The sequence below is a fragment of the Sorex araneus genome, chromosome 2, assembly GCF_027595985.1.
Source record: "Sorex araneus isolate mSorAra2 chromosome 2, mSorAra2.pri, whole genome shotgun sequence".
Taxonomy (NCBI): domain Eukaryota; kingdom Metazoa; phylum Chordata; class Mammalia; order Eulipotyphla; family Soricidae; genus Sorex; species Sorex araneus.
Window position 1 is genome coordinate 235,553,677 of NC_073303.1, and position 15,673 is coordinate 235,569,349.

Genomic DNA, 15,673 nt, shown 5'->3' on the forward strand with positions numbered 1-15,673 from the left:
GACAAGGCTGGGAGCACTGGAGCATGAGTTATGAGTATTCCCTGAACACCACCAGGTGTGGCCTCCTGGGGAGAAAAAAAGCACCACCAAAGCAAAAGCAACAACCACTCACATGAAAGGAAACAAAGCAAGAGCCAAAAATGTAGCCCAGTGGGCTGCGCTTATGCTTAGCATGCCAGAGATCTATCCAGGTCCCACCTCTGGCACCACATGATCCCTGGAGCATGGCCAGGTGTGACTCCTGAGCAGTGGAAAGGAAGTAACCCCTGAGTGTCCCCTGGCAAGGACTAAAATCTCATCTTATATGTAAGAATAAAAGTCATTATTCAAAGGGGATAAAAGGGCTGCAGGCCAGTTGAATAAAATGAGTTCATTGTGTGGGTCAAAGATGGAGATATTTCGAGATCAACATGCTGAATATATAGATGTTCATTTACAATGCTGTACCCCTGAGATGTGTAATGAGGTTGTAAATACTGTTTCTTTAATAAATAAGAAGAAGCAAGAACAAATCAAGTATCTCTCCGCTAGGCAACACCCCAGTCTAATTAATTAATAGGATGGTGGGACTTGAATGAGGAGTTTTCAAATTCTCTGGGTACTTCTCAAAGGTTCAGGATCAAGAACCAATGTCAGAGGGCTGGAGCAATCGTCCAGCATGGAGGGTGTTTGCCTTGCACATGGCTGACCCGGATTTGATTCCTGGCATCCCTTATGGTCCCTCAAGCACCACCAGGAGTAATTACTGAGTGCAGAGCCACAAGTGACAACCCCTGAGCATTGTTAGTGTGATCCAAAAGCCAAAACAAACAAACAAAAATGAAATCAATGTCAGGAGCCATAGTACAGTGGAGAGAGAGATTGCCTTGCACGCAGCCAACCCAGGTTTGATTCCTGGTACCTCATATGTTTCCATGAGCCTGCCAGGAGTAATTCCTGAATACAGAGCCAGGAGTAGCCCCTGAGCAAAACCATGTGTGGCCCCAAAATGTAAAAAACAAAACAAAATACCAGCGTCAGGGTCAGAGCAGTGGGGAGGGCACTTGCCTTGCATGTGGCCAGCATGATGAGTTGGATCCCGGGCATCCCACACATCCATGGTGTTTATCCACCGATAGTTTCAAAGCCAAACTCCATTTCTTCCCACTCTCCATCACTTGGGACTATGTGATGAGAACCTGATGAGGGCACAAGGTTCATTCGATGGAGATGGTGAACAACCCTGCATTGTTTATTTGAAAGATGTGTGAACGTTCTCATCACAGAGGACCAGAGAGATAGGACAGCAAATGAGCCAGTCGCTTTGCATGTTTCCAACCTGGGTTCAATCCCCAGCATCCCATAAGGTCCCCTGAGCTCCCCAGAAGTGGTCCTTGAGTACCATCAGGTATGGCCCAAATACAAAAAATAAAGAAGAACCAGTGTCAGAGAATCTCACATAAACAGCACCGATACATGCCACTGAAGGCCTGCATATGTACCTTGGACCTTGGAAAATATTATGTGTCACACACACTTCACAGAAAGTTGTGCATTTCTATAAGATATCCAGGTCTCGGGTGCAATGGGATCAAATATAGAGCAGTTTGACACATGTCAGATCATAGACCCCCTCCAGCACATTCAATCTGTGCCAAAAGACATGTTTAGAGTGTGGAGAGCTAGAAAGCATGGCTCAAGGTGTTGCCTTGTACACAGTTAACCCCTACTCGGCTGCATCTGGTCCCCTCAGTACTGGCCAGGAGTGATCCCAGGAGCACAGAACCAGGAGTGATTCCTGAACACTGTACGGATAGTCCCAGCCACCCCAAAGAAGCCAGATTTATTTGTTTGTTTTTGAGCAACACCTAGCAGTGCTCAAGGCTGACTCTGGGCTCTGCACTGAGGAATCACTCCTGGCGGTACTCAGGGAACCCTACACAGTGCTGAGGACCAAACACAGACCAGCTGCACGCCATGCACTTGCCCTCCCCACTGTACTATCTCTCCGGCCCAGAGAGGGCATATTTAAATATAAAACATCACGTGGAATGACAGGCAGGGGAAGCATAAAAGATGAGACGCCAAGGGCCAGTTGGTCAGGGGCTGAGGATGTCACTGATGTTCTGCATGTCCAGACAAAACCTTGTTCATCACATGGGGACAGTTCTGGGCAGCAGTCTCTGCAAGGCCCTCTTCATATCTCTGTTCCTCAGGGTGTAGATAAAGGGGTTCAGCATGGGGGTGACCACGGTGTACACCACGGAGGCCACCACACCGTTCCGTGAGGCTTGCAGGAGGCTGGAACTGAGGTAGACCCCCAGGCCCGTTCCATAGAACAAGCAAACCACGACCAGGTGGGAGCCACAGGTGGAGAAGGCCTTGTGCCGCCCCCCTTTGGCAGGGACTTTCACGATGGAGGACACGATTTTGTAGTAAGAGAGAAAGATGCCGGAAGCCGGAAGTGCCCCGAAGAGGGCAGCGATGATGTAGATGAGGATGTTTTGTGTGGAGGTGTCGTCACAGGCGAGTTTGAGGAGCTGAGGGGGGTCGCAGAAGAAGTGGGGGACTTCCACCACAGGACAGAAGTCCAGCTGTGAGATGACCAGGACGTTCAGCTGGGATTCCACCAGGCTGATGAGGAAAGAAGCCAGAGCCAGCAGGCCGCAGAGACGGGGGTTCATGATGACAGGGTAGTGCAGGGGGTGGCAGATGGCTACAAAGCGGTCATAGGCCATCACGGTCAGGAGGACACTGTCCAAACACACCAAAAGATTAAAGGAGGACAGCTGGGCCAGGCAGCCGGTGTAGGCCATACCTCTGCTCTGGGTATGGATGTCCCAGATCATCTTGGGGACCGTGCTGGAGATGACCCCGATGTCGGTCACGGACAAAATGGAGAGGAAGAAGTACATGGGGGTGTGCAGGCGGGCGTCGGAGCCGACGGCCAGGACAATAAGCAGGTTCCCCGTGACAGTGACCAGGTACATGGACAGGAAGAGGCAGAAGAGGATGGGCTGGACTTGGGGGTCATCTGAGAGCCCCAGGAGGAGGAATTCCACGGCCCCTGTGACATTGTGGGGGCCCACAGCACAGAGACACCTTGGGGAAAAGAAATGAGAGCAGATATAAAAGTAATATATAGGGGGCTGGAGCAATAATACAGCAGGTAGAGCGTTTGCTTTGTACGTGGCATACCCGGGTTCAATACCCAGCATCCCACATGGTCCCCCGAGCACCACCAGAAGTGATTTCTGAGTGCAGAGCCAGGAGTAATCCCTGTGTATTGCCAGGTGTGACCCAAAAAGCCAAAAATAAATAAATAATAAAAGTAATATAGATAATCTATATAGATATATATGTAATCCATATGCAAATAAATATATAATATAGTATATGTTATATATAAATATAATGAAGAAATATATAAGTATAAATAGATTGATAAATAAATATATACATATAAATAGAATATGGGTTATATATAAATCTGGGCTGGAGCGATAGCACAACGGGGAGGGCGTTTGCCTTGCACGTGGCTGACCCTGGTTTGATTCCTCCATCCCTCCCGGAGAGCCTGGCAAGATACTGAGAGTATCCCACCCACACAGCAGAGCCTGTCAAGCTACTCGTGGTGTACTCGGTATGCCAAAAACAGTAACAACAAGTCTCAGAACGGAGATGTTACTGGTGCCCGCTTGAGCAAATCAATGAACAATGGGGCTACAGTGCTATAGCGCTATATATAAATCTATATAAAATATAATTAATAAATATTTAAATATAAATAAATATTTTATGTACATATATGTATATTGTGTATATATATATGTGTGTGTGTGTGTAGGTACCTCTTAGTAACTTTATTTATTGTTGAAAAAATTTATAAAGCAATATTTGCACGTAAGCAACACCCAACTTGGCGATGATTCTGGGTTATAACAAGCACCAAATCCTGCCCTGGTTCTTCCCTCCTTTGGTGGCAGAGAGCAATTCGTGCACATCAGTGATGCAGTCACCAAACAGAGCACCTGTGCCAGCCACCTTGCTGAATTTACAGCTATATCAGGCCAGCTGAGAAGGTCTGGGTTTGCCTCCCACGGGGAGGGAGTGCCCCAACCATGCACACTCTTTCTTCACATGCTGCGTAGGCCACTATCGGCACAGACACCCGGTTCTAATTTTTGTGCTCTCTATGCCGAGTGCCCACTATAGTCGAGCAGCAAATAGAGTTCAGAGGTGCCCATGACCACTGAAAATCTTTCTTAACCCTCACCTCACTTGCACCTGAACTCGTTTCCGGAAAGCAAACCACTGGAGCGACTTCTGATTTTTTATTTTTTAATTTTGGTCACCAAATATATGTTTCCTCCTTGCATCATCTCTGCTTGGAGACAACCCTGAGCTCCTCCCGGCTGGGTTAATCCTTCCCTGCACAGTCTTGCTGTCTGCAGAGGGAAAGACCCCCACAGCCCCTGCCACACCGCCATCTCCCCTGCGACTCACTGGCCTCCGAGATGTCTCTGCTGGCTCATGACTTGAATCTAGGTCCCCTGCCCACTCCTGCTCAGGTGGATGCCAGTGGCTGGCGAGCTTTTCTTGAAGCAGATGGGAAGGCAGACTCGGGCATGAATCTGCCCAGGTTGACAATTGCTCTAGGAAAAGGACGTGAGTCTGCGGCTGCTCCCTTGCAGGACCCCGGCGGCTAATTAATGGCACTTGCTTGGCCTTGAGGGATCCAGACAACTACACTCCTAATGAGCCAGACTGGCTCCTGGGATCCCCATCTCAGAGGACAACCTAAATTCAAAGCAGGGGGGCAGAGATCAAGGAGAGATTTCCAAGTGTCAAACTCGCCCACCTTCCCAGGAGAGAAAGCGAGAGTGTCCCTCTATGATTTGCTTCTTAATTCCAAGTTCATGGATCTTGATATCCAAAGCAGGATCATTTTTCATTTAATCATGAATTCATTCTTGAATTTTATAATTCACTGATGACTTTTTTAAAAAAATTTATTAGTGAATCACCGTGAGGTACAGACTTACAAACTTTCGTGCTTGCATTTCAGTCATACAATGGTCAAGTCCCCATCCCTCCACCAGTGCCCATTTTCCATCACCAAAGGTCCCAGAATCCCTCCCACCACCCCACCCTGCCTCTGTAGCAGAGCACTCCCTTTTGCTCTCTCTCTCCTTTTGGATGTTGTGGTTTGCAGTATAGGTATTAAGTGGCCATCATGTTTGGTCTATAGTCTACTTTCACTGATGATTTTTGACTTGTATATCGGCCCCTGGATTGGGTGGGACACCTTGTGGAGAATCACCCTTCATACGGAAAGTCATTCTATTTTCTTCTTTAAGAGTTTTCTAAGTTTGCGGCCAGATATAGAGTACAGTGAGGAGGTACTTTGCCTTGCAACACAGGATTTGCCTTGCAAATCCCCAGCATCCTATATGGTCCCCCTGAGCACTGCCAAGAGGGATTTCTGAATGCAGAGTCAGAAGAAACCCCTGAGCACTGCTGGGTGTGGGCCAAAGAGCCAAAATATTTTTTTTCTAAGGTCTTTGAAAGATCTTTTTAGGGGCTGGAGCAATAGTACAGCAGATAGGGCATTGCCTTGCATGTGGCTGACCCAGGTTCGATTTCCAGATTTTGCTGAATTTACAGCTATATCAGGCCAGCTGAGAAGGCGATAGGCCGAAACACCTCCAGGAGTGATTCCTGAGTACAGAGCCAGGAGTAACACTAGTGCATTGCTGGTATGACCCAAAAAAGACAAAAAAGAAAAAGATCTTTTTAAAAGTATTTTTTAGGTATTTTACCTCTTTCAAAAAAAAGTCCACATTTCAGCCTTTTGTTTTTACACATGTCTTTTGGTTTATTCAAAAACCACCAATTTTATTCACTTATTCTTTGCCACTTCCATGAATCAACCTTTCTAACCTCCCAACATTCCAGGTGTGGGATAGAGCCACAGTCATTCAGGGTGTTCTAGGAGGTGACCTTCTTCAATGCAGCCTTTGGAAGGTTCTAGATAGTGCTGACTGAATATAGGGCTCAGCTCTCCAACACCGGGGCTCTCTCTGGAAACACCAGCACGGCACTTGGTTTCCACTTGGAGCAAGCTGAGGAGTGAGCGGGCATATTGGAAACTGCGAATTATAGAGGCCTCCTCCTTCATGAAGATGTGTGCATCTAAGTATCTAAAACCACCCAGTGATGCTCTGCCTACCCACGTACTCCACAGGCCAGCCCACCTCAAAAGTTTCCAACAAAATCCCCCAGCCAAGAACAGCAGGCTTGCCCCAGGAACCTCAGGAGGGGCGTCAGAAGAAACTTCTCTGACTCTGAATGATCTTCCACACCAGGGCCCCTGCAGGGACATCACCCCTTGGTGTAGCTGTTCTTCCCCAAAATTCATCCAGTGTCCCGGCGGGTCCTTACATTCACTTCCTTGAGAATTGATTTTCCTGCAAAATGGTTTTGATTTTACATCAGTTTTGGGGAGCAAATGCTCAGGGTTAAATAAATGGTGTCCTTAACAGATGGTTCTTGGCAATGAAAATGGTTTCGTTCTTGCTTTATTTTTTTATTAGTTTATTTTTAATTAGAGAGTCATCGTGAGGGTACAGTTACAGATCCATACATCTTTGTGCTCATGTTTCCCCCATACAAAGTTCGATAACCCATCCCTTCACCAGTGCCCATTCTCCACCACCAGTAAACCCAACATCCCTCCCCTCCTCCCCAGTCCCGTCTCCCCCACCCCACCCTGCCACTATGGCAGGGAATTCCCTTTTGTTCTCTCTCTCTGATTAGGTGTTGTGGTTTGCAATAAAGGTGTTGAGTGGCCATTGTGTTCAGTCTCTAGTCTGTATTCGTTCTTGCTTTATTGTCTTTCTGGCCTGAAGTCTCTGGATAAAGAATTGAGGTATTTGTCAGTAGATGATGTGAATTAAACTTCACTTCACAGGGATGTGTAAGCAGGAGATCCCAGTCTCAGCTCTCCTTCAAAGATGAACAGGAGGCAGGATATCCATGAGCACAAAGACAGAGCACAAAGGAGCGCTCAGAAGTCCTGGAAACTCTAAGAAGCATCACTGTATCACTGTATCACTGTCCTCCCATTGTTCGTTGATTTACTCGAGCAGGCACAAGTAATGTCTCTATTATACTCAGCCCTGAGATTTTAGCAGCCTTTCCTTCTTGTCTTTCCCAATGATTGGAGGCTGTTTCAGGATCAAGGGAATGAGACCTATTATTACTGTTTTTGGCATATCGAATATGCCACGGGTAGCTTGCCAGGCTCTGCTGTGCTGGTGGGATACTCTCAGTAGCTTGCCAGGCTCTCCAAGAGGTGTATATATATACATATATATGTATATATACATATATATATATATCTTTTACTGTATTTGGGATATGAATAGCCATGGGGATCTTGCAAGGCTCTCCCATGAGGGCAATAGACTCTGGATAGCTTGTCAGTTCTCCAAGAGGGAAAACAAGGCTATTAGATATCGCAAAGCAGCCTCGTGATTCCAGGTGCTTGATCTTATAGTCTCTGGATGTTGGCCGTTGGTGGGATTACACAGCGCCAGGGACAGTTTGTGAGTGTGGCTGCCAAGCCACTGGAAAATGGGGGTCTGTATGGAGAAGGCTCAGTCCCAATCCAAGCAGGCTTGGAGATCTCAGCCCCGGGTCCCGCACACCTGGCACACTCTGTCAGTCCCTTTATCCGTGAGGCTCATCTGAACGAAAGATAACTGAGAAATAACAGATTATCACACAAAAGGCAAAAGAAGAAACTTCCTTATTTATCAATTTACCATTGCTTTAAAAATCAATAAATTATTTTATTTCCAGGAGTATAGATTTAGGGATTCAATGAGATGTATACCACATCCCACCACCAATAAAATTCTATCCCCATTAGCCAGAATCTGGAAACCTGTGTGCCTGAACAGACGACTAGTTAAAGAAACTTTAGCTCATCTACACAATGGAATACTATGCAGCTGTTTTAAAAGATGAAGTCATGAAATTTGCATATAAGTGGACTGACATGGAGAGTATCATGTTAAGTGAAATGAGTCAAAGAGAGAGACATCAGATTGGAGCAATAGTACAGTGGGTAGGGCGTTTGCCTTGTACACGGCCAACCTGGGATTGATTCCCAACATCCTATGTTGTCCCCTGAGCAGCGCCAGGAGTAATTCCTGAGTTCAAAAGCTAGGAGTAACCCCTGAGCATCGCAGGGTGTGACCCAAAAAGCCAAAAAACAAACCCCAAAACACCAAAAATAATTTAAAACAAACAAATCTCATCACCACCACCAACAGCACCAGCACCAAAAAGAAAATATATGTTGTTTGATTAGTCATGACAAACACAATTCCTAGGGAGATGTCAGCATCCACTCATAAATTCCATTTAAATAGACACTGAAATGAACACTGAGAGCTTTCAAATAGGACCTTGAGGAGCAGAGTTGGTTGACAGGGGAGAGAAACCCCAGCCCCTCACATCAATTCCCCGATTTCCTCCTGTCTCCCATTAGCAGCCCCCAGGGGCTGGACTAATGAGAATCAGGATCTTCTTACCACAAGTTCTGTGGCTTGATCCCTCAAGGCCAAGGCGGTGTCATAAGTAGTCAGCCCTGCAACCTGGAGGGTATTTCTCAGCGGGGATCACCTCTGGGTCTCCTTTTATCACCAGCACCTGAGCAGGCTCATGCCCGCCCTCTCCTTCCTCCCCATCCTGAGCACGGTCTCAGCTCTCCTCCCTCACCCGGGCACAGAGCCCAGCTCGGAGCATGAGGACGCAGAGACCAGTGAGTGCAGGGGTGCTGGGTGCGGGAGGCTGGGCCTGACTCTTGCCTCCCCACCCAGGCAAGTGGGTCTGCAGACACACACGGAGCAGCCGTGCATCCAACGGGTGATGCACAGAGTGCTCGTGTTTGCTTTTCAGCGTTGGGGTTCACGGCTCTCAGGAAATATTCTGCTTTCCCCACCAGCATCTCTAGCATTTGACCTTCCCAATGCATTATTGATGAATCACCCCACCTCCAAACTCTTCCTGAAACAACCCAAAATGATCACAGATCAGACCAAGCAGGATGGAGCCACAATCTAGAATTAGTTGGCACCTGAAGGTGGTTAGTGTGACCCTGACAGGGAAATAGAACTGTCTGTCTCTGGGCAGCAAAGAATGTCCCCAAGCTGTTGGAGGGGCTGGAGCAAATAGACGGTGCATAGGGTGCTTACCTGGCACATGGCCACTTGGGGTTGAGCTCTGGTATCCCAAAGGGTTCACTGAGCACTGCCAGGAGGGATACTGATCAGAGTCGGGACTCAGCCCTGAGCATCGCTGGGCGTGGCCCTGAAACAAACCCAAAAACATTTGTTTGAAACTCCACAGAACTGTGGAACAGGCTGTTTTGGTTTATTTGATGCTGGCCTTGAAGGCGAGAGTTCCCAGGGAGTGTCCTGCAGAGGTACATTTGCTCTTGTCACAAGGGCCAGGGCTTACTCCTGGCTTGGTCTCAGGGATCACTCTAGGGGGTTTGGGGAACATTGGGGAACATTGTTTGGGATTGAACGTGGGTCACTCAAGCGCCTTACCTGCTTCTCTTTCTCCTGCCCCGGTGTTCTTTTTATCTTCTCATAATATGATTGAGATGATATTATGTCAGTGTCAGGTGATAAAAAATACTTGTTATTTCAATATTTTGCAAAGTGATCACCACATGGATTCTATTTGATCTGTGTGGCACCATATAAAAACCTCAATCTTTTTTTGGGTGATGAGAACTTTGAAGATCTATAATTTTAGCAACATTGTAATGATTGGATTGCAACAATAGTATTTACTCTAGTCACCAGATATACATATATCCACATAATCTTTTTCCTTTCTTCTCTTCTTTCTTCTTTCCAACCTCCTCTCTGCCTCCCTCCCTCACTCACTTCCTTCCTCTTTTTCTTCCTTCCTCTTCCTTCCTTCCTTCCTTCCTTCCTTCCTTCCTTCCTTCCTTCCTTCCTTTCTTCCCTCCTTCCTTCCTTCCTATTTTTTGGATCACAACCAGTGATACTTAGCGCTTACTCTTCACTCTACACTTAGGAATCTCTCCTGGAGTTGCTTGAACCCGGGTCTGATGCAAGCAAGACAAACTCCCTCCCCACTGTACTAATGCTCTGGCCCCCCAAACTTATTGATTTTCTAAATTGAAGATGTGAACTTTATTTCTTACCCACGGACTGCACAGATAGAGAAAGTGGATGACAAGGTTAATATTTTCAGGGGGCTAGGGGTATTGTCTGGGGTACAGAGTTGCTCAGCATATGTGAAACCCAATTCATCATATAACACACACATCAGCAGCAAATATTAGCGAATGCTAGTGATAAGAAAAATGAAGCTAGATACTTTATTACAGTATTTTCACAAATAATCCACAGCAAGGGAATTAAACGCCCCATGTTTGAGTAAAATTAAGTGATACTTATTCACACTCTTTATTTTTATTATATATTAAAATTTTGTCTTATTATTTTAAATTTTTGATTTTTTAAAATTTTATTGAATCACCGTGAGATAGTTATAAGCTTTCATATTTGGGTTACAATCTCACACTGATCAAACACCCATCCCTCCACCAGTGCCCTTTCCGCACCAGCAATATCCAGGACATTCACTATATATTCCAGACTACAGTCCTCCCCTTTCCCACCCTCCCCCTGCCTTCCATGGCAGACAATATTCCCCATACTCTCTCTCTACTTTGGGGCATTATGGCTTGCAACAAAGACACTGAGAGGTCATCATGTTTGGTCCATTATCTACTTTCAGCATGCAATCTCCCATCCCAACTGGTCCCTCCAGCCATCATTTTCTTAGTGATCCCTTCTCTATTCCATCTGCCTTCTCCCCTCCGCTCATGAAGCAGTCTTCCAACTATGGGGCAATCCCCCTGGCCCTTGTATCTACTGTCCTTGGGTGTCAGCCTCATGTGACGTTATTCTATACTCTACAAGTGAGTGCAGTCCTTCTATGTCTGTCCCTCTCTTTCGACTCAATTCACTTAATATGATACTCTCCATGTCTATCCATTTATCAGCAAATTTCATGACTTCATCTCTCCTAACAGCTGCATATATTCCATTGTGTAGATGTACCAAAGTTTCTTTAACCAGTCATCTGTTTTAGGGCACTTGGGTTTTTCCTGTATTTTGGCTATTGTGAACAGTGCTGCAAAAAATTAATTTTTTAAGTTGTTCACAATAATGTATTACATTCAATATCCCAACACAAATCCGCCCCATCAGCATACCTCTCACCACCATTATTTTGAATTTCCTCCTATCACCCAAGCCTGCCCCAAAGGCAGATCCTAAATTATTTGTTTTGTATTGCTAGTTATGAATAATCCACTAGAAATGATCCAAAAAGTTTTCCTTAGAGGAAAGTGTGTGAAAATTGTTCTATCTCACCTTGGAGGCATTAAGCCCTTGCATGAAATATTACTAATATGTTGTTCCGGGTCCTTCTACTCTCTACCCCATCAGATGTGGTATGATACTCTTGGTACATCAGTGTCAGAGAGTATGAGATTCTGAAATCCAGTAATTCTAAAATTTTTAATAGGGTGATAGAGGTGGAGTTGAATTTTTAACTGGATGGTGATTTGGGGGTCCTGAGTCATCTCTGCAGCTTGTTGCTCTCTTCTGACATTTATTTATGAGTCTCTGGGTCATGGCCATGAGTGAGTTTACATGGCGCCCGAGGCAGTTGGTGAGTGTGACTGCCAGGAACGCAGAAGGAAGCATAGGGAAATGGAGGAAGGCAGCCCATTCCCGACTCCCTGCAAGCCTGGAGATTTCGGTCACAAAACCCGAATACCTGAGGCTTTCAACAGATTCATTCATGGATGAGGCTTGCCCTGATCCTGTGGAGATGGGCTGTGAGTGTGGTGGTGGCTGGTTCTGGAGGTTTTAGGCTGCCTGGGCTCTGATCTGTTGGGGCAGGGGCTAGGCTCTCCTGTCTCTCTCCGAGTGCTCCAGATGAAGTCAGCCTGGTGCGGGGTATGAAGTCTCTCTGTTTATTTTCATCACAGTTAAGGTATTTATAACAGTTGAACAATTATGGGACTGATAAGTTACCTCACTCACCACTGCCCTAGCACCCCAGACCCTGCAGCAAAGCCCTTTATCATTCCTCTGCCCACCTCATCTCTTCCCACACTGGTCACCCCTAATTCTGTAGTCCTGTAACAGTTCTCTAATTAGCACAGTGTTTTCTTCTAAATGAGATTCTGAATCTTTTGTTCTTTCATATCCTTTAAAGTCCTCAACACTGTTTTGCTATCGTTTGACTTTTGGGATCTTGAAATTTCCTCATTCCTCATCTTTCTGTCCTGAGCCGTTTTCAGTAAGGCCAAGGCAGCAGTAGAATGGAGTAAAAGTCCAGAGAAAATGGTGCTAAAAAGAATGTCGCAAACCGAGACCTGGTAGTGAAAGTGTCTAAGACCCAAGTGAAATTGCTGTGGAGCAAGGAAAGTCTCTTTAACAAATGGTGCTGGCACAACTGGACAACCATATGCAAAAAAATGGCCTTAGAACTCGACCTGACACCATGCACAAAAGTCAGATCAAAATGGATTAAAGACCTCAACATCAGACCACAAACCATAAGGTACATTGAAGAGAAGGTCGGCAAAACCCTCCACGATATTGAAGATAAAGGTATCTTCAAAGATGAGACCGAACTAAGCAATCTAGTAAAAACAGAGATCAACAAATGGGACTACATTAAACTAAAAAGCTTCTGCACCGCAAAAGATACAGTGACCAGAATACAAAGACTATCTACAGAATGGGAAAGGATATTTAAACAATACCCATCAGACAAGGGGTGGATATCAATGGTATATAAAGCACTGGTTGAACTCTACAAGAAGAAAACATCCAACCCCATCAAAAAATGGGGCGAAGAAATGAACAGAAACTTTACCAAAGAAGAGATACGAATGGCCAAAAGACACATGAAAAAGTGCTCTACATCACTAATCATCAGAGAGATGCAGATCAAAACAACCACGAGATACCACCTCACACCACAGAGACTAGCACACATCCAAAAGAACTAAAGCAACCGCTGTTGGAGAGGATGTGGAGAGAAAGGGACCCTTCTACACTGCTGGTGGGAATGCCGGCTAGTTCAGCCCTTTTGGAAAACAATATGGACGATTCTCAAAAAACTAGAGGTTGAGCTCCCATTTGACCCAGCAATACCACTGCTGGGAATATATCCCAGAAAAGCCAAAAAGTATAGTCGAAATGACATTTGCACTTATATGTTCATCGCAGCACTGTTTACAATAGCCAGAATCTGGAAAAAAACCCGAGTGCCCTAGAACAGATGACTGGTTGAAGAAACTCTGGTACATCTATACAATGGAATACTATGCAGCTGTTAGAAAAAATGAGGTCATGACGTTTGCATATAAGTGGGTCAGCATGGAAAGTATCATGCTAAGTGAAATGAGTCAGAAAGAGAGAGACAGACATAGAAAGATTGCACTCATCTGTGGAATATAGAATAATAGACTATAAGACTAACACCCAAGAATAGTAGAAATAAGTACCAGGAGGTTGTCTCCATGGCTTGGAGGCTGGTCTCTCATTCTGGGCAACTCAGAGAAGGGAACACCAAGTAGAATGTGGTTGGAGGTCATGTGGGGGAAGGATGATGCGGGCCAAATATAGACTAGAGACTGAACACAATGGCCACTCAACACCTTTATTGCAAACCACAACACCTAATCAGAGAGAGAGAACAAAAGGGAATACCCTGCCATAGTGGCAGTGTGGGGTGGGGGGAGATGGGACTGGGGAGGGGGGGAGGGATGTTGGGTTTACGGGTGGTGGAGAATGGGCACTGGTGAAGGGATGGGTTATCGAACTTTGTATGGGGGAAACATGAGCACAAAAATGTATAAATCTGTAACTGTACCCTCATGTTGACTCACTAATTAAAAATAAACTATTAATAAAAAAAAAAGAAATTGCTGTGATTCTGGGTTCCTTGGATCCAAACTATTGACAGTGATGGACCCACTCTCATTTCTTTGTCCCAAGATGTCTCTGCGCTGTGGACCACCACAATGTCACAGGGGCCGTGGAATTCCTCCTCCTGGGGCTCTCAGATGACCCCCGAGTCCAGACTGTCCTCTTCAGCCTCTTCCTGTCCATGTACCTGGTCACCTTCACAGGGAACCTGCTCATCGTGCTGGCCATAAGCTCCGACCCCCACCTGCACACCCCCATGTACTTCTTCCTGTCTGTTTTGTCCACAGCTGACATCGGCTTTACCTCCACCACAGTCCCAAAGTTGATTTGGGACATTCACACTCAGAATAGAAATATCTCTCCTGCCGGCTGCCTGGAACAACTGACTCTTTTTAATGTTTTTGGGTGTTTGGACAGTGTCATTCTAGGGGTGATGGCCTATGATCGCTTTGTAGCCATCTGCCATCCTCTGCACTACCCCATCATCATGAACCCCCCTCTCCGTTGCCGGCTGATTCTGGGATCCATCTGCATCAGCCTGCTGGACTCCCAGGTGCAATTCTTGATGATGTCACAGCTCATCTTTTGCAGCCGGGTGGAAATCCCTCACTTCTTTTGTGACCTCACTCACCTGCTCAGGCTGGCTTGTGGGAACATCTTCACTGATAACCTCGTCCTATATTTTATTGTTGCTCTTCTGGGCGGTGTTCCAGCCTCAGGGATTTTTTATTCTTTCACAACAATAATCTCCTCTGTCTTGAAAATCTCATCCACAGGTGGGAGGTCCAAAGCCTTCTCCACCTGTGGCTCTCACCTGTCCGTGGTTTGCCTGTTTTATGGGACAGCCATGGGGGTGTACCTCAGTTCAGCTGTCTCACAGTCCCCCCGGAAGGGGGCAGTGACCTCAGTGATGTACACTATGGTTGTCCCCATGCTCAACCCCTTTATCTACAGCCTGAGAAACCAGGACATTAAAAGGGCCTTCCAGAAGTTTCTTAGTAGGACAGTTTAGCCTCAATTCTTTTTTTTTTCTTTTTGGGTCACAACTGGTGATGCACAAGGGTTACTCCTGGCTCTGTACTCAGGAATCACCACTGGCAGTGCTCAGGGTCCATATGGGATGCTGAGAATCAAACTGGATTGGCCGCGTGCAAGGCCAATGCCCTACCCACTGTGCTATTGCTCCAGCCCCTAGCCTCAATTCTTATGTTATTTTTATTTGTTCATAGAATTGGAAAATTATCGCAACACCAACATTGTGACATGGCCAAAAAGAACTTATAGATCTGCCAAAATTTGTCTTATTTTTTCTTTTTTGTTCACACCCCGCAATGCTCAGGGGTTACTCTTGGCTCTGCACTCAGGAATTATTCCTTTTGCTTCTTGGGTGACTAGATGGCATGCTGGGAATTCAACTCGGGTTAGCCGTGTGCAAGGCAAACCCCTTACTTGCTGTACTATCATTCCGCCCCCACCTTTTTTTTTTATATGTAGAAGTGTTATTACTTATTCAGCCATTGATTAAGCTGATTGAATTGGGCATGAACTCCACATTACTTTAAAAACATTTTAAATTTAGCATCTGTGAGACAGACCATTACAAAGCTGGCATAGTTGAGTTTCAA

The 15,673-nt window shown here is 45.8% G+C and overlaps 2 protein-coding genes across 2 annotated transcripts; one reads left to right on the forward strand and one right to left on the reverse strand.

The window, feature by feature from the left end:
* Positions 1–2,132: 2,132 nt before the first annotated feature.
* LOC101544299 (olfactory receptor 18-like) lies at positions 2,133–4,469 on the reverse strand. The gene is made up of 2 exons (XM_004619527.2): positions 4,450–4,469; positions 2,133–3,081 (listed from the first exon to the last, which is right to left on the reverse strand). The coding sequence occupies exons 1-2, from the start codon at positions 4,467–4,469 to the stop codon at positions 2,133–2,135; spliced, it is 969 nt and encodes a 322-aa protein (XP_004619584.2).
* A 27-nt stretch (positions 4,470–4,496) lies between these two features.
* LOC129401785 (olfactory receptor 7C1-like) lies at positions 4,497–15,060 on the forward strand. Its single transcript, XM_055124641.1, has 2 exons — positions 4,497–4,621; positions 14,118–15,060. The coding sequence occupies exons 1-2, from the start codon at positions 4,497–4,499 to the stop codon at positions 15,058–15,060; spliced, it is 1,068 nt and encodes a 355-aa protein (XP_054980616.1).
* Positions 15,061–15,673: the final 613 nt, after the last annotated feature.